At 32.8% G+C, this 22,751-nt stretch overlaps 3 protein-coding genes, 2 non-coding genes and 1 pseudogene across 6 annotated transcripts; 2 read left to right on the top strand and 4 right to left on the bottom strand.

Moving 5' to 3' along the window:
• Window positions 1-95: 95 nt before the first annotated feature.
• On the bottom strand, window positions 96-3,175 carry LOC111008721 (RING/U-box superfamily protein). 2 transcript variants are annotated; one of them, XM_022281503.2, is made up of 5 exons: window positions 2,132-3,175; window positions 1,578-1,727; window positions 1,011-1,112; window positions 767-922; window positions 96-656 (listed from the first exon to the last, which is right to left on the bottom strand). In XM_022281503.2, exons 1-5 carry the CDS (start codon window positions 2,708-2,710, stop codon window positions 522-524), a joined length of 1,122 nt encoding a protein of 373 aa, XP_022137195.1. In that variant the 5' UTR covers window positions 2,711-3,175; the 3' UTR covers window positions 96-521. The 2 variants fall into 2 exon arrangements, with proteins under 2 accessions (XP_022137195.1, XP_022137196.1); XM_022281504.2 differs by having other exon boundaries at window positions 1,011-1,109; window positions 2,132-3,171.
• Window positions 3,176-8,379: 5,204 nt separating this feature from the next.
• Window positions 8,380-11,338, top strand: LOC111008596 (coiled-coil protein). The gene is made up of 2 exons (XM_022281343.2): window positions 8,380-8,665; window positions 9,803-11,338. Exons 1-2 carry the CDS (start codon window positions 8,440-8,442, stop codon window positions 10,078-10,080), a joined length of 504 nt encoding a protein of 167 aa, XP_022137035.1. The 5' UTR covers window positions 8,380-8,439; the 3' UTR covers window positions 10,081-11,338.
• A 103-nt stretch (window positions 11,339-11,441) lies between these two features.
• Window positions 11,442-11,522, bottom strand: TRNAL-CAG (transfer RNA leucine (anticodon CAG)). Its single transcript has one exon. It is a non-coding gene; the product is annotated as a tRNA-Leu (tRNA).
• A 385-nt stretch (window positions 11,523-11,907) lies between these two features.
• Window positions 11,908-11,988, bottom strand: TRNAL-CAA (transfer RNA leucine (anticodon CAA)). The gene has a single exon. It is a non-coding gene; the product is annotated as a tRNA-Leu (tRNA).
• A 3,328-nt stretch (window positions 11,989-15,316) lies between these two features.
• On the bottom strand, window positions 15,317-17,521 carry LOC111008946 (Reticulon family protein). The gene is made up of 5 exons (XM_022281827.2): window positions 17,325-17,521; window positions 16,950-17,130; window positions 15,903-16,044; window positions 15,723-15,792; window positions 15,317-15,615 (listed from the first exon to the last, which is right to left on the bottom strand). The coding sequence occupies exons 1-5, from the start codon at window positions 17,422-17,424 to the stop codon at window positions 15,446-15,448; spliced, it is 663 nt and encodes a 220-aa protein (XP_022137519.1). The 5' UTR covers window positions 17,425-17,521; the 3' UTR covers window positions 15,317-15,445.
• A 4,573-nt stretch (window positions 17,522-22,094) lies between these two features.
• On the top strand, window positions 22,095-22,737 carry LOC111008777 (non-specific lipid-transfer protein 2 pseudogene; annotated as a pseudogene).
• The last annotated feature ends 14 nt before the right edge of the window (window positions 22,738-22,751 follow it).

The raw sequence follows: 22,751 nt of genomic DNA on the forward strand, positions 1-22,751 counted from the left end.
ATTTGTTTAATTCGTAAATACAACTTGATTCAATAAAAGGCAGGGAGGTCAGCTAAAAGACCCAAGAGATTCGATTTCAAGCCATAGGAACGATGTAATCGTAAAATGATTTTGCAAATCAGCATAAGATTTCGACTATTGACTCAATCACAAAAGGCAGAGCCACACCATAATGTAAACAGATTACATCAATTTACATCTTGAAAAGCTTGGTAAGAACCTGGTTTTTTTAGTTTTGCCCGACAAAATCTCGTCGGAAGAACATAAGAAAGGCATCGAACCTTGAGGTCTTAAAGCTATGCAATCAAGTCAACCCAAAAGCACCATTACTTAAAATCTCTGCAGAACTGAGGAATAAGAAAATGGCGCCCCATCATATCTCTGATAAGTAGAAAGGGAAGCTTCACACAAATGAATGAATGCTTTGCTCATGTAAAAAGGCAATGAAATCTATACACCACATAGGGGAGAAAACAAGCAGGCAGAGTCGAAGAGGTGCTAGACGTGGTGGGGCAAACCGTTCAGCCTCGGCCCACCACTGCTGTCTTACAGACCGGGCACATATTCTTCTGTGCAAGCCACTGTTTTATACAGTGTATGTGATAGCTGTGCCCACATTCCAGCTTACCCATTTCATCGTCTACTTCATAGTCCTCCTGCTTGTACAAAATGATTTTAGGTGTCAAGAATGAGGTCGGAAAGAACAATTACATATATGAGTTCTAATCAAAACCACTAAGCTGGACTCGAGTAACTACAACTTTACCTGGCAGATACTGCACTTCCGATCTACTTGAGATAATAAATGGGATGCTAGCTCATTTACGATAAAAGGCTTCATCTTCCTAATACATTTGCCGATCTCGTCTTCTTTCAGCCCGGTACTCACATGACCAATCCTCTCACCGAGTTCAAGCAGCTCCTGTTTCCATCTCGAGATAACAAAGATGGGTTAACATCAGATTGTTGCAGGAAAGAAGAGGTAGAAGGAATTGGTGAAAGTTATGAACCTCATATGACATGTTATCAACATCGAGCCGCAATTCCCTAAATTGATCGTGAGTATCAAACCTTCCACCCATCAGCAAACTGCTCTGGAACATCATAATCTGCTATAAATAATATATCAAGTGAGCATACCCGTATTATATGATCATTATGAAACAAGGGAGGGAGGGAGTGACAATACAGAAACATGATAAAATTTACACTATATGATTCAAAATATGGTGTATATTGCAACATTAATCTATGCTTTCTTCCATGATTCCTATCATTAACTATAAACTTGCTGTTGGAATCAATGGATGAGATCAAAGACATTCCAAATAGGAAACGTAATCTAGCAAAACAGATTAGCTTGTAAGCAAGTTCAAATTGTTTCTTTGAGCCGATGCCATCTGCCAAACCATCTCATAAAAGCAGAATATCTAATTTTTCAAATATCGGAACCTTACCAAGACATCCAAATGTGATCTGCCAAACCATTTCAAGCAAATAAAGAACAGAAAAATAAAACACTGAAGCTTATATAGTTATATTTATGGCATTGGGTACAAATATGAATGATGGCTCACCTCAGCCAGCCCGTCCGGGGATGGATGCCGAACATGGCGATAATACCGACTCCGAGACACTTCCAATGACCGTGCTGTTGGAAGATCAGAATCAGAATCCAAAAACAAGAGGGTCTCGGGGTTCACTGTTCGCCTTCCTAAGCAAGAACGCTGGCGATGGTAGAAGCAGAGGAAGTTAAAACTATAACACATTAAACAAGAACAAGAGTTTCTCATTTTTATAGCCCCAAAGGAGGACTTCATTCGCAGGACCTTCAAATTTAATACATACCCATTTGCATTAAATATTCAAATTTACAAAGAAGAATGAAAAGGGAGCAAGTTCCAAGAATGGAAGTTGAACAGGTTCAAACTGATTTAGAACCATATTGCAGGCAAGAAAACAAACCAAGCCGAGGAAGTTCAGTAAGAGCCCATATCTGAAGAACTAGTAATAAGATGACTAAAGCAGAACAAAATAAACATCTCAAGTTTCTTTACCAACGAATGCTTAACCCACAACCATAGAAGAGAGATGTTCAAGAATGTTAAGAAGAAATAGAAAAGCGAGTTACCTCCCTCTGGCTCATCTTCTCCACATCAATTTTTCCCCTCCCAGAAGCATGCCTTCTCGCGACAACGCAATCCACAGAAGCAGCAGCATCAGGAGAGAATCCAATTCCAGGGCCGCACCAAACATCTTGAGCGTCTAAACAGCTAGCAGAATTGAAATTCGAATTTGGGTGAAAATAAGTTCCATCACCAATTCCTTGCTGGGTTTTGTTCTTGGAGCTCTTCTGCTTTTTTTTCCTCGTCTTCTTCTTCTGCCAATCCGCGGAAGTTCGAATTACAGCCGGGACCGATACCTGCTGAGAAGCGGAGGCAGTGCATCCGAGTCCCCTGAAAGTTGCAGAAGAGAAGTTGCTCTTCTTCCTATTCGTGACACTTGAAGAGGGTAAAGATTCAGTGGCGCCGCTATTGGAAAAGGTCGAGAGAAGGAGAGAGGAAATGGTGGATTTGCAGCGAGTGGATTGAATTATCGAAGGGATTGATGGATTTGGATCTGATTCTGAAATGGGTTGGCTCAAATGGCCTCTGGGTCTTCTCAATTTGATGTGTTCACCCACTGTAGTAGTCTGTGTAACAACAGGCATGACTCTTAAACAAGAATTAGAATGTAACAAAGAGAAGACGAGGTGGAAAAGGGAAGTTAAGAGAAGAAATGGAAATGAATGAAAGAACAAATACAACTGCAATTTAAGCCGTTTGCAAGAGAAAGGGGAAATGGATTATGGAATGAAGTGGGACTGAATTTGAGTTGAAAGAGAGAAAAGCATAAAACTTTAATAAACTTTAATTTAATCAAAGCTTTTTGTTCCCTTCCCAGATTTGAATGCAGAGGTATGAAGAAGGGGAAAGAAAAAAAGAGTGATTATGAAGCGAATTTCACTCTCTCATTTCTTTTCCTTTTTTTTTTCTCCTCCTTTCCTGTGCTGTTTGTTAGGTGGGCTGTGTTTGTCTTCTTGTTGGAGTTTGTGGGTATGTGCCATCATAGAGAGCAGAGTCTCACAGACTCAGGAATCTGTGAACAACCTTTTTTGCCCTTTTTTTTCTTTTTTTTTTTTTTCTTTTTTGGTTCTCTCCTTTTTTGCATTCTAAGCCAGATTGATGCTTACTTATCAAATAAATAAAAGTGAATTTGAATCTCATACTGTTGTTCTTCAGGGAGAGAGGGGAGGGTATAATGGTCAGAAAACAAATTGGTAGGCTCTGCAAAAAGTCAGATCTATGGGTCACCATGGATTGCAGCTGGAATGGAAGTGTCCCACACCAGAAAATACTGAGTCAAAATTTGTAGGGATTCTAAATGCTGTTGATTCTCTCTGGGAATGGACGGTTGTGATGTCTTCTTCTTCTTCTTCTTCTTCTTCCTCCTTAATTTTCTTTACAAAATCAAGAAATTATGTTCATGTGGGGATAATTTTGAGGATTTATTCATGGGTATTTACCGATTTAAAATAAGGATGAAACAGAATGATGTTGTATAAATTAATGAAAGTGGTTGAGTTTTTTTTTTTTTTTTAAAAAAATGGGTTTGATTTTCAACACATGGTTTTGTCACATATTAAAAAAAAAAAGGATTGAGCAAAATTTAGCAAAAAGAGCTGAAATCATGTGAAGATTGTCTTGTTTTGACTCAGAAGTGTCTTTATATGTAAAGAACCAAACAATGCTACATGCTTGAATCATTGTGTTGTTCTTACACTAAAATAATAACAAATGTGCTTTTCCAATTATTTGTTTTTTCAAAGGCATAAATATGAGTTTTATTTTTAATTTTGGACAAAGAAAAAAAACGTGTATATATCAATAAATACTCAGAGTTATTCCATTTCCATCTTAGAAGAGGCCATCGACATTAATGAATTGAAGTATATAGCCTTATAAAGTAAAGAGATGAATTTGATGAGAATGTAAAAGTATGTGGATATAATTTTCCTCCCTCTTGTAAAATGGTGATATAATTATTATTGATTTGAAAAGTATATATTATAATGACAGTCCATAATTAAGAAAAAAGATCTCATTTGAAACCTAATTAAGTACCCATAATCATTCCTTAAAGAAGAAAAAAAAAACGCGATAATCATGCCTTTGAAAATCCAAATCATTCCCAGTTGAGTTTCCTTAGTAATTGTAATTACAAGGTGCCAATATGACCTTAACTCAGCGATAATTGACACATGTATTTGATCAAGAGATTACGAGTTTGAATACACTATCTCATTTGTCGAAGTACGGATACTCTGTCGATGTATCTCATGATTCACGATAATCGACGAGGTTTTGGGATATGGAACAACTAGGTTGAAGAATTGTCCCTCGAATCCCTTATAAACAGCGAAACTCACTTCTCATTTAGGTATTTAAGAATTGGTACGTAAGAATTAGACGTCACTCAACGCCTACCTATAAATATATTATTACTTTTGTGGATATTAACTTTTTATTTTTATTTCTGTGCATTCTATCAAGAAGTTTGAACGAAATTTTTTATTTGTGGCTAATTTTGAATACTTTTTTTTTATTGGGTTTGATAAGCTACTAATAATTTTGAGTATTTTATTAGATAAATTGGCGTGGTTGATTAGTTGTTGATAAATAATATTATAATTAATTTTGTAGAGGACTAACTTTGTTATTTATTTAAGATTAAAATTGAATTTAACAATCCATAAGTAAATAATAGAGTAAGTTGATGGTTAAGTATAAAAACAAACTAAAATGGCTACCCATCCTTTAGATGGTAGAATTGTTCCAATTAAAATATAATTAATATAATTTGCTAAATAAATATAGATGGATAAGACACATATCCACTATAGAAAGTCAAAAATTCGAATTTCTATATTTATTTGCAGTCGAACTCAAATAAAAAACATAAACACAGTTTAACGATTAAAACATCTGTTCAGTGATTTACATCAGTAGTCTATCCGGATGCAGTAACTTTCTTTTTTATCTTTTTATTTTTTTTATATGGTTTGATTCGAGTTTTGACGTTAGAAAGGGGGGATGGAGAGAAGAATGAAAATGACAAGTGACAATTTTATACATAGAAATCTGTGTCATTAGAACCAAAAAAGAAAGGGAAGCTGATTGGCACTTTTTCCAGCAGGAAAAGGCTGATTTAGTCATCTTTTTGACTTCTCCTCTTTTATTTATTTATTATTTTTTACTCTCTTTCTTTTCCCTTCCTTCAATGTGCGTTTAGTTTCTATAAACACTTTTTTCTCTTCATTGTAAAATGTGAAAGATCTTGGTTTAATGTATGATTTGGAATATCTTAATAATTTTAAAATAAATCCTATAAAATAATTTGAGGTAAATTAAAAAAAAAAACTTAAATAGTAAAGTCTCTCCTTACAAAATTATCAAAGGTTTTTACTTAAAAAATCTGATATATGGTATACTTTAAAATACGCTAAATGATGCACTATAGAATGTACTAAGAGATGCATTAAAAAATATACTAAAAATGTGTTAAATTCACGTATATATGTTTGCAGAACTATTTTAGGATGACATATAGTGCAAATAGGGCAGAAATAAAGCGGTTATAAGTGGGAATAGTTCCACCAATGTGTCACCATATAGCTCGACATGAGCTCGGTTATAAGTCGGCCATCACTTTAGGTTGCCCATAGGTCAGTCTTAGCTATTTTAGCCTTGCACATAGCCATGACATTGCACGGCCGCGGTCTTTGTGCACCTATAGTGCGGCCCTTGCTCGGCCAAGCACATTCATTCACCATATGTTTACACTACCACATCTCCTATAAATAGAAATGACTTATAACATTCCAAGATATGTTATTCTCTTTCATCCACTCTTTACCTCTTTTATAAGCTTATATATTGACTAAGTATCGAAGTATGGTAGATCGGCATCATGTTGGAATCCACCCACCTTCTCTTTTTGTAGGTCATTTTGGCCTCAACTTCCAAAAGTTAAAGATATCGTGAAGACTATCAACTCTCTCAATCTTCCAAAAAACAAGATCTTATCCTTTCTCTGTTCACAACCTATCGGGTCTCGACTTCTCCTAGCTAGACCCAACATCTCCTTGATCACTCGGTGGTCGATCCATTTCACCGACTCTTGGTCCGACTAGCTTCCCAAAAATTGCTTCAACAAAAATTGAATGATAAAATGATAATTTGTTGCATGGAGATGATGTGTGTATAGTGCATGTAACTATATAAGTTAAGATTAGTAAAGTATATATAGATTCTACAACTGTAAATGTAATAAGATATGTTAACTTTTTAAATTTACTTTATAAACTTTCAAAATGGTAAAAATGTTATTATCCATTTGTAACAAGTGACATGCTGTCTTTTGGTTCCTTTCTTAAAAGTATTTTCATTTTCTTTCACCCAATGGATGATTATACCTTCCTTTTTTCTTTTTTTTCGTCAAACTTTTGACATGGTTAATATATTCATGGAAGTGAAATAAAGGGCGAAAACAAGTGACACAAAAATAAAAATCAAGTGGAAAGTGAAAAATGGCTCCATTATATGCCATTTTTTTGTTGATAATATAAATCAATTAAATAATTATATAATTTTTTTCTTAATATTTTATTATACAAAATTAAGGACTAAAACTAAATATTTGAAAATAGAAAGAGTAAGGCATAATATTAAAAAATTTAAGAAATAAGTAAAATAAGAAAATAAGAAAGAAAAAAAAAGAAGCAAGAGAGTTCTTATCTCATGATTTTATGCCCCGTTCCAATGCTTCATTGAAGCTTATTTAACACCACCGTGACTATTTGTTTTGACATCATGATCATCGTACCATCGTGTCAATAGTAAGAGGAAAATTCAAATAGAGCACCATTAGGTATATGTAAAAAAAAAGTCAAACTTTAATATGGTCCATAGATTAAGTACCCACTTTCGACTAGAAGTTTCTTAATCTCCATTTCACGTGTTGCATTAAAAAAAAATGTAAAAGGAAAAAAAAACATTTTCACATGAGATTAATTATAACCATTTTATGCGTTAATGTTATATTCATGGAATAAAGTGGCATTTAATGTTATTGCAGGCATAGAAAAATATCTTATTTTATGCGTTAATTTTTTTTCTTATAAAAAATTTAATGGTGGAAATGTTAATTATAGGTTGCATTCCACCTCAAAATTGAAACCTAAAATATAATTTTACCAAAAGCAGTGTTTCAAAATAAGAACAAGAATATAAATAGGTTAACCATTGCAAAATAAAAAAATATACAAATAGGTTTGCATTGGGAAACTAAAAGCCTTCACAAATACCAAAATGAAAAGTAAAAAAAAAAAGAAAAAGCAAATTATACCGACCCCGAAAATTGGAGACACAATGAATTGTTTTATAGACTCGATGCCATTGTTTCTTCCTTATTCTTTTGTTCTTGTCGTAATGCACATCACGGAATTATCCTTTTATTTAATGTTCTCTCTTATACTTAACACACTTTTCTTATTATTAATTAATTAACTGGTTAATTATATCAAGGTGGTTATTTTTGGCCTTTGAAGATGTTATTATAAAATTATGTTATATAATTGGAGATGAGAATATTATATCGGGATGTACGAGAACTTTTGATAAAAAATATTTGTGAACTTCAATGCAATTAAAAATTATTATTTTTCTCTTTTTAAACACATTATAGCTTCCCTTGATAGCTGTTAGATATAAATTTTGAATTTTACAAAAATTTTCGAACATGCTATATACTCTTAAATATTTAAATTCAAATATTATTTGCTAAAAAATTAACAATACATATGGGAGTATTTTAAATTAGTATTAGGACCATGTTTAACATGCATATCTTGATTAATCAAAATATTAGATAGATTTCTGATCATTAAGACCATGCATTTACATAAAATAACAAATTTATCAACTAAAAGTTGAATTTAAACCAGAAAAGTTTAAATTTTAAAATAATTATATAACTATTGAGGATTTTATTATTCTACGTTTTTATCTTAAAAAAAAAATTACTTTTTCCTTTTGTCTTTGAAAAATAAAACTATAATTGGATTTATTGTAATGGTAAAAATTGAAAAGAACACGTCCTTAATCAGAAGTTCGCGTTTTAGAAAATATTAAACAAAATGAAGAAAATTACAAAATTAGTTATTGAGGAGCACTTAGTGGGCCACAGAAGGCCGGCCCAATTTCATTCTAATGGGCCTCAGCCCACATAGACAGCAGCTAACTTGACTGGACGATCACTCTCCTTCGTCTTTGTATATTGCCTTTCCGGGCATAAATCTCGAGAAAATGGGGCTAAACCCTAGAACTCTTAAGGAACGCCATGAATCGAGCTCTATGGAGAGCTGTCTTCAATGTCTATGCTCGGAGCGTTTCCATCTCTCCTCCCCTTCAAACCCCGTGCTCCGGTCACTTTCCGGCTCGATTTGCCGTTTTGGCTTCCCTCCAACCGCGATGTTACTCATCCAAGAATGACAAGTACAATGGATTGAACTCAACCACGAATCAGAACGATCATTCTGTCGTCGACGATGATGTCAGTACCGAAGGTAAACAAATATGAAAGTTGTTTGTCAATTTTGTTTGTTTTGTTTAGCAATTCTGAGAAGAAGAAAATTTTCAAAATCTTAAGTGGAATTTTGGGATTTATTTTTATTTATTTGTTTATTTTTATTATTTACGGATAATCGAGATTGTTGATGGTAATATTTTGTATGAGTTTCTACTCCAACGTTTGGTTATGAATATGATTTTTTATAACTTTTGCCTAAACTTGCAAAGAAATTTTGGGTGCTGAGTTCTACTCTTGTATTTCAAATCACGAGTCATTTAAAGTCTTATATTCATGTTGGAGATAATTGGGAAGTTCAAGTCGAAAGATTTTTTGCACTTTTCGTTTTCATTTCGTGAAATGATGGTTTTTATCTACTTGACATGATAATTGCCAATCTTAAGATTCGTGTACAGTTTTTGTCATTTTGTTAAAATATGGAGTTAATGAGTTGGTATTAGTTTAGCATAATATTTGACTTGAAGTTGAAGATTTTGAGTAATCTCTGGCTTATGTCCGGTGTAATTTAAACGATTCAATTCAGTGACATTAGCAGCTTAACATTAGATACGTTTGGAACTGTTGTTAAAGAAATGCTTTTATCAAAATTCTTTTATGATAAGGACTTTAACATAAAGTGTAATAAAAAATCATTCTGTTTGTTGGTTCTAATATATTAAAAGTGCTTTTAAGCGAAGTAAAGATCTTTTTTGAATTGAGCATTATTTTAGGGAATCATGTGAAAATAATAAAAATTGCAAGAGTATGTTTAGATAGAAATTAGTGAGAGAGAAGAAGTATGTAGGTAAAGAGGAATTGTAGCGAATGCCAAACACAAACAATTTAGGTTGAAAATGTTAACCTATAAATAGCACAATTGGTTAAAGCATAGATTCAGATTTGAATCTTCACTCTCACGTATTGTTGAACACAAACAAAAAACACTTTTGTACATGCCTAAAGATGTTTCAAATCTGTTCACTGCCATGAAGCTAGTTGTTAATTCAGATTAATTTTCATTAAAAGGAAAAAAATCAACAGACATTGTCATCTTATTCACCAGTGGTTCTGAGTTTCTAGTTTCGTAGCCCATGTGTGATTTAGGAGTTAATACTGCAAGTTTCTGTGATTGCAGAGCTGAAGAGGAAGATAGATAAATTTTACGAGGGTGATGTCGAGTCATTACCATCGATATTTGAAGCAATTTTGAAGAGGAAGCTGTCAGGAAAACACGAAGGTGCTGATGATGAGCTTATGAAAGAAATTCGGCAGCGAATGCCTGGACAAATGGAAGATTTTAAAGATGATGAATGTGCATCTGATTTAAACGGGTTTGAGGAAACTGATGAAGAAATAGATGATTTCAGTCATGCCAGAGATTCGAGTGATTCTGAGGAAGAAGATAGAGATTAGAGAAGTATAAGTTATGTTGATAACTTGAGTTCTATATCCATGTTCGGTCAATATTTGATTTGACATTCTTAGGGAAAAACTTTCAAAATTTTTAATCTCTTAGTCTTAGGGTTCTAGTTAATTTAATTTGATTCAGGCGAACGTATCAGGGTATCAGGTGATATGTTAGGTCTATGCGAACTTAGATCCAAACAAGTGGAAATAGATTAATGGAAAATTGTACAGAAAGATGCACTACATATTTTTTAAATGCCAATATTTGCATCGATAACAGTTATTTATTGAATTAAAGCTGAGTGAAAGCCTATGAATTTCCATCCATTCAAAACCTAAAAGCAACATGTGAAGGTTATTTAATTACATATTTACTGGACAAAAAATTTCAAGGTAGAAGAATGTAATGCTTAATTATTTTTATTACACTAAAAATTTAAGGATTTATGGTGTCCTTACCATTATGAAATTTCTGTATCGATGGAGGTCTAAATATTTTTTAAGATTTAATATATTTCGACTTTTGAAAAATGTATTTTAAAAAGCTTCGCAATTTGGCCTCCCAGCATTTGTTTTGCGCCCACCGGCGTTCCCAGTTGCCACTGGAAGATCCGCAGTACATAAAAAGAAGACCGCAAGTTTTTTGGGGGAAAGGAAACGAATAAAGAACATAAAGAATCTACACAGTCGCAGCGCTGCTACTCGACGGTGTTGCCAATTCAAACATTTCTGCTCAAACCTTTGACAAGGAATCTGACTTAATTACGCAGAAGACTTCTGTTCAAGCTCAGCAAAATGGAGAGGAAAATCTCGTCGTCGGCGCCGGTGTCCGCAACTTGGGGGAGACCGACGGCGGCCCAATACTCCATTCCGGCGTCTGGGGCGCCTGCGAGAAACCCCAACTTCAAGTGCTGCGATGGGGCGCCTGAGGGGCTTTGCAGCGCATGCGTGTGCTGCGTCTGCTGCCCACTGGCTCTGGTGTGGGGATGCCTCAGGCTGCCATGGAGGGCCGCGAAGCAAGCCAAGAAATGGGTCGGCGGCGGATCTGAAGAGAAGCCGTTGGCGTATTCTTCCTTTTCTGACATTGATTCCAGCGGTGAAGTTTAGTTTCCAATCATTTGCAAAAGAAAAAGAAGTTTAGTTTCGAATTAGGGGTAGATTGTTGTATGATCTGGGGCTTCTTTATTTTTTGTGTCGTGTTGATTAATTCTGAAACGTTGTACATGATACCCAGAAATTGAACGATCTTGGATTTTGTTCTCTTGATTGATTGTTAATGGATCTTGTGAATCTCTGTTCTGTATCATAATTTCGATTCAGCAGATAAGACTGGTAGGTAGTTGAGAAAATAGAAAACAAAATCGGTTTGTCAAGAATGGGATTCGAACCCATGCCCTTTCGGACCAGTACCTGAAACTGGCGCCTTAGACCAACTCGGCCATCTTGACATTTGATGTTCCATACAAACAAATCTTATTAATTCTATTTTTTATTTTCCACAGTGAAGCTCCGAATTAGGGTAGATTATTAGATGACCCGCAAGACTCAGAAACAGAAACTACTGGGCTTTCGGATTTCAAAGAATGTTGTATAATTTTTTTTTTTAATCTAAAAGGAATCATTTTATCATTTCTTCTTCTTCTTCTGGTTGTTTTATTTAATTCTGAATGCGTATATTATAAAATAAAATTCAGACAATAATTTAGGATTTCATTCAATTGATTGTTAATGGATCTGAGTTCATAATTTTAATTTAGAAGCATTTTCAGGCTAGCACAATTGAAATTAAACCAAACAAAAAATAAGGAAAAGAAAAGTTTTATCCCAAAGAAATGTCAAGAATGGGATTCGAACCCATGCCCTTTCGGACCAGTACTTGAAACTGGCGCCTTAGACCAACTCGGCCATCTTGACTCATTTGTTGGTTAAACTAAATTAACAATAATATTAGTTATGTGTTAGTTGATCATTTTATCAGTAATTAATTAGTAAACCACTTGTTGACTTCAAATGAATTTTATAAATAAACTACGCTAAACATTCCTCCACTCTCTAATACATTGTTTATGAGAATGATTCTCTTTAACAAATGGCACACGCAAGCCAAGAGTCCAATTATACCTCCAAAATCAGTAATCTGAAATTAATTCAGTTATATTAGTTTTCATTTTTTTTAATTTACATAGGAATATTCTGCTAAATTTCTGACAAATTAAAACAAACAAATATAACTTAAGAATGTCTTAAAATCTTCAAATATTTAGATATATACCCAACGACTAAAGATATAAGATATGATTAAAGAAGGCAAAGATTGTGTTATGTTAAGTAGATACTAAGATAAACTATATTGATATATAATTATTTTTGTCACATAAAATTAGAAACAAAATGAAGCACTAAACTAAACTCAGCCTGCTAAATCACAATTAATGTTCCAAAAATGATGTCAGTAATTAGCAGGCGTCTCTAATTAGACATAATAATTTGTTGTTGTTGCCTGTGAAATTCATCTATAGATCAGAAAAGATCAGAAAAAGGGGCCGGCCGGGGTTTCTCAAAATTTTCATGCACCACATCCAGCGCCACACCCGGCGGCGCAGCCGTAAAGCTCGACGTCCGCCGTGGAATTAGTCCTCTCCTTGGACATGCCGTCGGAGCAAGAGAAAATTATGGTGGAGATTATGCAGAGTGTAAACAGAGCCGCCCAAAACAGCAAATAAATGTCACCGGCGACACCAAAACTTCCATTACCACCGCCCATCTCTCTCATCAATCTCGCCATTTTTGCAATCTCTCTTCTATTTCTGAGATGGGTTTTGAGAGAGAGAGAAGACCCAGTTGAGTTTTTTGCTGTTGTGGGGAAGTTTTCATTCTCAATTGAGCTTCTTTTATAGTGCTCGAAAGTCAAAATGTTGCACTTCACTGGAGTATAACTTTTTCCTCCTTTTTCTTGGCGCAATTGGTCCATCCGTTTTAGAATAATATTTAAATGTTGATCAGTGAGAACATCTATCATCATGCTAGTTGTTAAGAATTCATGAACTACTCGTTGTCAATTAATTTTGAGATGAAACTACGTCAATATTAATATGGTGCTAGAATCCAAAACGTTCAAACCAGCCTCCGAACAAAATATATGCAATGGTGGTAAATGAGAAATAAATACTCTCATAGGTATTGTTGTTAATTTTGTAGGTAAAAGATATTGGATTTGCACCAGTACTTTTGGGAGGCAAAACTGTCAGTATTTTGAGAGGGAAATTTAAAGCAGATAGTGGATGCTTGATGGTTGGGTTGGATTGGGTGTTTGTTTGCATTATTATCCCACTCTTTATTGTCAAAGCAATATCATGTATACAAATAAAGCGACCCCACGATTATATTCCAACAATAATTAAACATACTTTTTACACTTTTGGAAATATCAAATTTAATTTGTCTTAGTATAACTTAGACTTCAAATTCAATGTTCTGAGAGATTTTTTCAATTTTGTTCCTAATCTTTTTGATGTGACAAATATACGTCTTTAATGTAACCGAACATATTTTTTAATCAAGTCTATACAGAATATAGTCAAGTTATTTTTATTAATTGGGTTGAAAATATCATACATTGTTTTAAATTGATGAAATAAATTTATCCCCATAAAGTCAAAAACCTAATAACATGATTCATAATACTTATCTAACTTGAAGTCAATAGTTGTTATAGAAGATGAATCAATTAAATATTATATTTGCACTTATATGAATCCTATTTTTAAGTTCATTATACAATTTTTAATATTTAGTGATAATACAATGGAAGAATGAAATTAAACATAAAATATGAATTTGAAACTTTTCTTTAAGAATAAAGTAGTATTTACAGAAAGTAACAAGTGATTGAGGAAACAATATATATTGGTCCTATGTTTTGAATCAAAGAAGCAAAGCATATGGCAATAATCAATTGGGGGATCATAATGTTTCAATAATTGCACTAAAAAATTGGTATATGAATTAATAATATTTAAGCCTTTCTTTATGGACTTGACTTTCAATCCATAATGGGACTTCAAATAATGATTTAAAATTCAATAATTTGGGTTAGTGGGGGGTTTTCTGATGGGCAGCTCAAATTAATTTTAAAGAAATGGGAGGGAATCACATCTACCCACACAACATACATAAAAGATTTTTTCATGGCATTAATTGGAGGCCAACTAGGTTTACAAATATTATTACTCAATTCTAACTTAACTAATGTCTTGTCTATTTTAAATGAGGTTATTTCAGCTTTGAGAGTAAAGTGTAATGTGTCTTTTACTGTTAGATTAAATGATGTATATCATTTGAAATTGGAATTTAAAATTTTTTAATAGTGATAAGATAGAAGTTCATTGGTTAATTGTTTTTTTAGTATGAATACAATATGTGAAGGTAAAGATTCGAACTCACAACTTCTCGATCGAAAAATATGGCGTCTTAACTCGTTAAGCTATGCCGATTGACAAAATTCATTGGTTGTTTTTATGACATTTATAATATATGGAGTTAAATATAAATCCATTTTAATTCATTGATATATAAAATGTCTTCTATATATGGTCAAGTTACGAGAAAAAATCAACCATATAGCTAATAATTCTATCCAATTGAATCGTAAATTTGAGTAACTATTTATTTATTTTTTGAGTCTAACAATGTGTAGAGGGAATTTGAACCTGAACCTCCAATCTTTTGATCGAAGACTAATCAATTAAATTAAGTTACGAAAATTAATACCTTATTAGAAGTGAAATTAGAACACAAACTATTCCCCAATCTAAATATAAGGTTGAATGGGACTAAGTATTTATATTTACAAAATTTACCATTAGTTCAACTAAATTATATTCAAAATATCCCTTACTTTGTCAATTTGAATATGGCTAGATAAAATATCTCTATCCCCTTGAATGGTTCAATAAAGATAGTTTGAGACTTCAAGAAATATCTTTGACGTTTTGGATTCAAGCCACAACGAACGCAACTCCACCAAACAATGATCCCTATACGGATAAATATAATCTACATCCCACCCCTTATCCAATTTAACCCACAAACACCCACTACTATATAAAATTAAGTATCCCAAGCTTCACTAATTTTTTAATCAATTAAATATTTTTATGTACCATTAATTGATTCTCCACGAACTAATTCAATTCACACAATACTAATCATCCAAGAACTTCACATATAATGGAGGAGTATAAACAAACAATAATATAAGTGATGATATAATTGCCTTTTTTTTTTATATACAAATTTGCCTTTCTTCTTCGATTATTTAGAGAGAATTTATTACATTAAAACGCATTATTTATAATAACACTGCATTTATTTATCTCACTTTCTTATCTTTGACGGGTCCTCTTGGAATCTTGTTGAGGAACTTGGAATCAAAATTTCTGTAGGATTTCTTGGTCTGATAAATGGCCTTCCCAGCAAAATGATCAACCTCTTCTTCATACTTCTCGTACAGAAATGGCAGAGTTTCCATGGCCACAAACCCTAATTATATTCATCATTTTCAGGCCAAATTAAATTACAAATAATTCAATTTAAAATCTCCTAATAATAATAATGTTAATGATTCTTTGAGTGACATATTTTCTTACCGAAATAAAGGAGATTGAGAAAGCTAATGTAAGATCCAATCACTGACAAAAGATATAGACAAACAATTGCCTGAAAGTGAAAGCACAACCAAAGAAAAAGGTCGGATAATTAATGATTTTTTAGTCCAGAGAAAAAAAGAAAGAAAAATTGGAAAGCCCGTGAAATTTATAATATATTACCAGAAAGAAGAGCGGGAGATCTCTTCCATAAGCGATATCGAAAAGCTTGGCTAAGAACTGGTTGATTCTTGTGTGGAAAGTGGAGGCAACTTCTTTGAATGCTGATTCTTTTAATATTACTTCAGGCAACCGTGGAGGATCCCTGATGATGAATCATGAATCATGAATCATGATCAACTAATTATTAATTAATGTAATTATTAACCTCAACTTGCAGCAGTAAAGTTTAATTTGTTGTAGTTATTGAGATCTGATGATCTTATGATCCCTTCCAATCTATGGCCAGCAGCACAACTCTTGTCCACTTTAAATGATCTTCAGTGATATCTATTCTACTACTGCTTACTTTTAAATTCGTATATAGTAATGGACTTCAAAGTAATGTGACATCTTCACATGATGATAATTAAAATTCTTCTGGATCTCAAAAATGGTATTATTATGACGCTGTTGTTGAGTAACATTTTCGTTTTAGTTTTCACTCTTTTAATAGTTAGACTTGCTTGTGCAATTTTCGTTACGAAATTTTTCACCACTCTTGAAAATATCTTTGAATTTTTAGCCAAATTTTAAAAACAAAAAAGTTTTTGTTTAAAAAAATAATCGATAGCTCTTTAACTTTTAACTCTATAATTGGGAGGCAATTGTCTGCCCCAAAAAGTTGGAGCCAGAGACCTAACGAAATTTTCATATTAAGCTCACCAAAAAGTTTAACATAAAACCTAAAGGTGGGTGATATCACAACACTCATCTTACCCTCCCCAAATTTGAAAATAAAAAACAAGTTAATTTTTTTTATTGCTTTTAAAATCTGGCCTAAATTTTAAGAATGTTGATTTAAAAAGACTATATATAACAAAACAAAAGAGCACCGAGATGGATATAGTGTTTCTAAGCTCAGTTTTTAATAGTAGAACAAAAAAGAAAGTTATCAAACAGTCTTATATTTTTCAATATGAATCCTTAAACTCTAGCGACGGAGTTTCGGTTGCATGATGATGTATATAGGGGCAACTGTTAGCGGGGTAATGGTGGGCGAAGACATACCATTTGAAAATTTCAGCTCCAGTGCACCAAATGAAGAAGACGAGCATTGAGGTGATGGAGAGGTGGCAAATGAGGGTGACAAAGTTGTATTCAACAACCTCAAACAAAAACCATACCACTGTCATTCCCAGCAAAAGTGCAGCCGACAACTTGGTGTTCTTCCACAACAACATGTCCGCAACTGTTCATTCATCAAACACATACAAAATTGAAACAAGAAACTCATTATAATAAAAATCTGCCTCCATCAGGAATGTATTTTTAATATTCATCCATTCATCTCAAAATTAAAACTAATTGACGAGGAGGAGAAGAGTAGCTCAAACTCAAACTAAAAGGGAGTGAAACTAACTCGTGGTAGCTTTTAATTATTACCTCTCCCTCCTCCGAGAATTTCACGTATGGGACGGCGTCGGCCGAAGAGCTTTGATGGAGGAGGTGCCGAATCATCGTCGGAGTCGGAGTAGATCGGCATGGTATGGGTCGGAGGTCGGAGCACGGGTCAAGTACGAGGTAATATAAATTAGTTTTGTATTTTGAGGTTGTAGAGAAGGGGGGTGGGAAGTAGTTAAAATTAGGTGTATATGAAAGGGGAAGGGGTTCTAAGCTTGGTAGTAAAGAAAGCTAAGTTAAAGGAAGGAATGGCTTGTGGGGGATATGGCTGTGGCTTTTCCTTTGCATATTCGCCCCTACAAGAAAGGCAGTTGCTCATCTTTTCATGTGTTCTTCTTCCATTCAGCTTTTCAAACAAAAACACCATTTTTTTCTTCCCCATTTTTCGAGTTAAAAAAACTTGTCAATCAGTCTTGTTTGTTAGGTTTTTCTTCTCTGTATTATTTGTTTTAAATTATAGTTCGGGTTCATCTTCTTTTTTAAGTACAAATTGAACAAAGTGCTCATCACCCCCTTAGTAAAAACAAGTGTCTGTTTAACTATGCGATTTTAAAGTTGTAAAATAAAATGGAACCAAATGGGGTTGCAGCCCTATGTCACTGGTGTGATTTTTTTCTTCTTAAAATACTAGTAAAGAAATTGAAAATAGAATGAATTTTGTGGTTTATAAAGAATTTTATCGACTAGAATAGTTGTTATTACGTTATGAAATTGATTCTTTAATTTATATGTGGATTCTATTAGAATCAATTGGACAAGTCGTAAGTGTCAATTTGAACCTAATGAATAAAAGACATCTATTATGGTTACTAAAGTTATTGGTTGGATTTCAAAAAAACAAGTAAGTATACGATACTATGTTTTTCCTTAAGTTTATGTTGCTTTATATATTTTTTTTTTTGAACAGTTTACTTCATTTATGTTTTAATACATGCTAATTACTACTGACGCTTTGTCACAGTTAAATCAAAATTTTTGCGAGATATATAAAGTTATCCAAAGGTAAATCAAAATTCTTGCTAGATATATAAAGTTATCAAGACGTTATAAGAAAATCAATAATATAATTCTATTGGTATTGCTCAATTTTTGGATTCAATTTACTAAATGAGCAGTCAGCAAATCTCAACTCCATTGTTAACGTCACCCAGCAAAAATCGGAGTCCTATATGAGCCCAAAAGTGTAAATACGTGGGCTATACAGAGAAATGGGCTTAGGAGTGGGCCGACATATGAGCCCAAAAGTTTAAAGTTTCCGGCCCGAAGTCAGCGTGGTATTTGGAACATCTGTTGAGGGAATTTATACATATTTGGTTACTTTTTTTTTTCTTTTCTTTTTCTGAGACACACATATTTGGTTACTAAACTAAATTTATTTGTTTGTTTTTTTTATAATCTCTGATGATATTTTCAATTTCTGAATTGTCCTCAATCTTTTTCGTCGAAAAGAGATAAAATCTTTCCGAGATAGAATACGTGTGCTAAGCTATGCTCGTGTTAGCCTTATTTTAAAATTTCGCTTATTATTTGATTATAATATGTTATATAGCAACCAATTGTTAGTAGTAATTAATTTAGCTTGTTATTTGATTAGAATAGGTTATATAGCAACTAACTGTCAGTAGTAATTGAAATTCAACCTTACATGTTACCTTTTATTTTATTTTGGCAATTTTTTAATTGAGACGGGTACTTAATGTCATAAGATTCATATTTATTTTACCATTCTATTCATTTAAAATATTGTCTAATGTAATATAACAATTTAATGATGAGATCCAAAACAATGTAATTTTTACAACAATTTAATGATGAAATACTATCGTTTTTTTAGTTCAACAATTACATTGATGAAATCAAACTATAAAAAAAAATTTAATGGTAATAGATGTTCAAATTTACATAAAAAAAACATACTTTTACACAAATTTAGGATGATTAGAACATATACAAATATAGGATTTAAATGTATTAAAATTAAAATTAATATTTTTATAATTATAATTGGAAAAATGAAAAAGATATATGGTGGAGAATTGGGAGCATGCTCGGTGATAGTGAGCTAATGATTATGAGCCGTATGATCATCATTAATCAAAGTGAGCATGCACATAAAAAGTTGGCAACCTATCATAACTTTTAAGGCCCCATTTAATCATCATTCTAAGCACCCGTCTCCTGCTGCACTCACACTATGCAAATCAATAATAACGATTGCGTGGCTATTTACATTTTTTCGTCATTCTCTTTCTATCCTTGTATATCATTCATTTACGTCTATTAATCTAGTATCTATAAATTTCTATTAGTAATAGACTATTGCTCATTTACGTCTATCATAGAGAAAACTGACTCACTCTCACACTTCTGAATTCAAGCTAAAAAGAAAAACTTCAAAGAAGGAAGACATAATCACAACATAGATATACGTGATTTGTCTGATAAGAAAAATAAAATAACCTTCCAGGCCAATCCAAAGAGATCAATAAGTCAAAAGACCGACTGACATGGATCAACAAATTACAAGACTGATTAAAAGAGAGCAACAAATTAAGAAACCGATTAAAAAAAATCAACCTATCGAGATGGTGATCCAAAGAAATCAATAGAGCTAGAAACCAAACAAACACTCAATCAAGCTTTTAAGTTCTTAAAAAAAAAAGTTCAAAAGAGTAAACATTACAATTTATTCCTGCTACAAAAAAAATATACAGTATCAAATTTAGTTCTTGGCATTAAAATTTTTCAAACATTTCGTGTGAAATTTTCTCATGCTCATTTATCATTAAAAATAATTTTTAAAATTCTAAATACATTTCGTTTAAAAATATTAGTAGAATCTTGAGTTAAAACATTTCTGACGCTGTAATTTTATTTCTTTTCCTAATTTATTTTATTTTAGACAGTTACAAATATGATAAAAATATTTAGTAAAATTAGCAAAAGGACAATTGCATTTAATTTTTTCAAATATAACACTCTAAAAAAGTGGAGGTCGAATTTTAAAATAACAACTTTACCCAAATAATATATATCTATAACATATCAATACTATATATGACTATTGATATATGTATGCGATATACATATGATATAATATTGATACGAGTGTCTGAATAAAATGTATGTGATATACATCTACTATATTACTTATATAAATATGTGATATTTGTTGATATAAGTGGAGATTTTGTTATATTTAAAAATTTTAAAAACAAGTCACATATTTTGAAATATATAAAAACATTTTTTTACCCACTACAATTTTCCTAATTTTTTTCTCTAACGTTCTCAGTCTAAGTATTTTTCCTTTAAATTTTCTCTCATTGACATTTTTCTCTAACATGTTTTCTTTTCCTCAACTTTACTCTTTCCTCTATCTAAAATTTCTTCTTATGTAATTAACTTTTTGTCTCAAATATTTCTGTCCCTTTGTCTAACTAATATTCTCTCAAATATATATCTCACTCTCTATTTTTTTTTCTCTGTAAAGCTTTTTTTTTATCTCTCTAAATTAGTTCTATCAATTTTTTTTTTCTAAAAAGTCCATCTCTAATTCTTTAAACTTTATTTTCATGGCTCCATGTATCTATATCCTTCTCTGATTTTTGTCCCTCTCTAAAGCTTTTTTTTTTCTCTCTCTAAATTAGCTCATATATATATAACATATATGTTCCTCTCTAACATATCTCTCAAACTCTAACTTTTTAAAAAACAGAAAACCTACATATTTAAATAAAAAACAGTTATCAAATAGGTATGATTTTTTGTTTTCTTAAAACTACAAAACCAAAAAATCAAAAACAGAAAATCCAAAAATCAAAAACAGAAATAATCATCAAACCGCCTACGATTCTGTGTAATTTCAAAGTTTGATGCTCAACAGGATTTCTTTGACAAAGTTCGTAGTGAAACTGGTGACTAATAGTTATTAACGTGAATTTCCATAAAGGAGGTGAATTCAATGATGATATCCCATGTGGCTGCTCAATGGAGAAGAACTATTCCTATGGATGGAGATGTAACAATTATTTCCATCAACCTCACCGAAAGAAACCAGAGTCCCATTAGAAGAAGTGGGCTCCATAATTTCATGATAGCAATGATTTAAAAGGAAAAAGCAGAAGGCAAAAGAAAAAAACCAAAACAGAAACAGAGATAAAAAGAATTGTTTGATAATGATAAGGAAATGCCCATTCATACTTCTTCCTCTGTACTTGAGGTAGAAATGCTGGAATAGATCCTATATTCATGCCTAATCATTACTATTATCTTTGCTTCCAAACTACTTACTCAATAACATTTCTAGAGGCTCATCTTTTTTTAATAAGATAGGCACTGAGTTAAGTTATGCACATTTATGTAGTTACCTTCCAACATAAATCAATGTGTATGAAAGATATGACTTAAGCTTCTATATTATTCAGTAACTAGTATAGAAGATTACCTTACAATATGAAGGAGAAATGTCAGAGGGAGCTGCTGCCCCTTTGAAATTTGCTGCAATGATTGAGAAGCCCAGTTGGTAGCACAAGAGATCTTTGACTCTGGTATTTGTCCTTTTGTACTGCGTTTTCCAAAGTAGCCAAAATTTCAGGAAATTTTCTCTTCCTAGTGCCTTCTACTGTTGTTAACTTTGATAACCTACAAAACAGAAATGTGAACATGAATCCATGATGATGATCTCCTGCTCTCTGTATAATTTTCTTTAAATCTTTTTTCAGACCATATTCTCCAGGCTATAAATTGAGAAGCAACTTAAGACATTTTCACACAACATCCCACATCTCTCACACTTCCTCTCTTTTAAATCTCTCTCTTATACACACCTGAAGGGAAGTTCAGGTATCCTCAGAGGGAAAAAATGAAGGCACCACAGATTGCACTGAGCATCTTGGTGATGTTTATCATGGTGGAGGTCTCAGTGGCAGTGACTTGCAGTCCAGTGCAACTGAGCTCCTGTGTGAGTGCAATTACATCTGCAGTTCCACCTTCTAAGCTCTGCTGCTCTAAGATTAAGGAACAGAAACCCTGCCTCTGCAAGTACATGCAGAACCCCACCCTCAAGAAGTTTGTGGACTCTCCCAATGCCAGGAAAGTTGCTAACACCTGTGGAACTCCATTTCCCAAGTGCTAAGATTTGGCCCCCCCACCCAAAGGCCTTCCTCCATCAAGGGGACAAAGAGACCTGTCATTTCTACTGGCCTGCATCCAATATTATGTGTTTGATATTAGTTAAAAGATAATCTATATGTGTGTGTTTGACTTCAGTGAGTGTATGTTATTGAGATGGGAGTAATATCGTGTTGGATCCTGCTCTTATGACATCCCCTTTTTCTTGTCTTAGATCTTGTTCTGTTATGTTGTTTGTAATAGTAATCAGATTTGGACCAAATCTTCTTACCCTTC

Source organism: Momordica charantia (genome assembly GCF_013281855.1).
Source record: "Momordica charantia cultivar OHB3-1 chromosome 3 unlocalized genomic scaffold, Mcharantia_2.0 BLBB01000003.1, whole genome shotgun sequence".
NCBI classification, from domain to species: domain Eukaryota; kingdom Viridiplantae; phylum Streptophyta; class Magnoliopsida; order Cucurbitales; family Cucurbitaceae; genus Momordica; species Momordica charantia.

What these genes read in the sequence shown, in the direction of transcription:
- LOC111008596 (XM_022281343.2), top strand. Translation starts at nt 8,440, where the DNA reads ATGAATCGAGCTCTATGGAGAGCTGTCTTCAATGTCTATGCTCGGAGC. An exon ending in CGATGATGTCAGTACCGAAG is followed by an intron (nt 8,666 to 9,802) that starts GTAAACAAATAT and finishes CTGTGATTGCAG; the next exon opens with AGCTGAAGAGGAAGATAGAT.
- LOC111008946 (XM_022281827.2), bottom strand. Translation starts at nt 17,424, where the DNA reads ATGCCGATCTACTCCGACTCCGACGATGATTCGGCACCTCCTCCATCA. An exon ending in AATTCTCGGAGGAGGGAGAG is followed by an intron (nt 17,131 to 17,324) that starts GTAATAATTAAA and finishes ATGAATGAACAG; the next exon opens with TTGCGGACATGTTGTTGTGG. An exon ending in GGAGCTGAAATTTTCAAATG is followed by an intron (nt 16,045 to 16,949) that starts GTATGTCTTCGC and finishes ATTCATCATCAG; the next exon opens with GGATCCTCCACGGTTGCCTG.
- LOC111008721 (XM_022281503.2), bottom strand. Translation starts at nt 2,710, where the DNA reads ATGCCTGTTGTTACACAGACTACTACAGTGGGTGAACACATCAAATTG. An exon ending in AGAAGATGAGCCAGAGGGAG is followed by an intron (nt 1,728 to 2,131) that starts GTAACTCGCTTT and finishes TACCATCGCCAG; the next exon opens with CGTTCTTGCTTAGGAAGGCG. An exon ending in CCCCGGACGGGCTGGCTGAG is followed by an intron (nt 1,113 to 1,577) that starts GTGAGCCATCAT and finishes TATTATTTATAG; the next exon opens with CAGATTATGATGTTCCAGAG.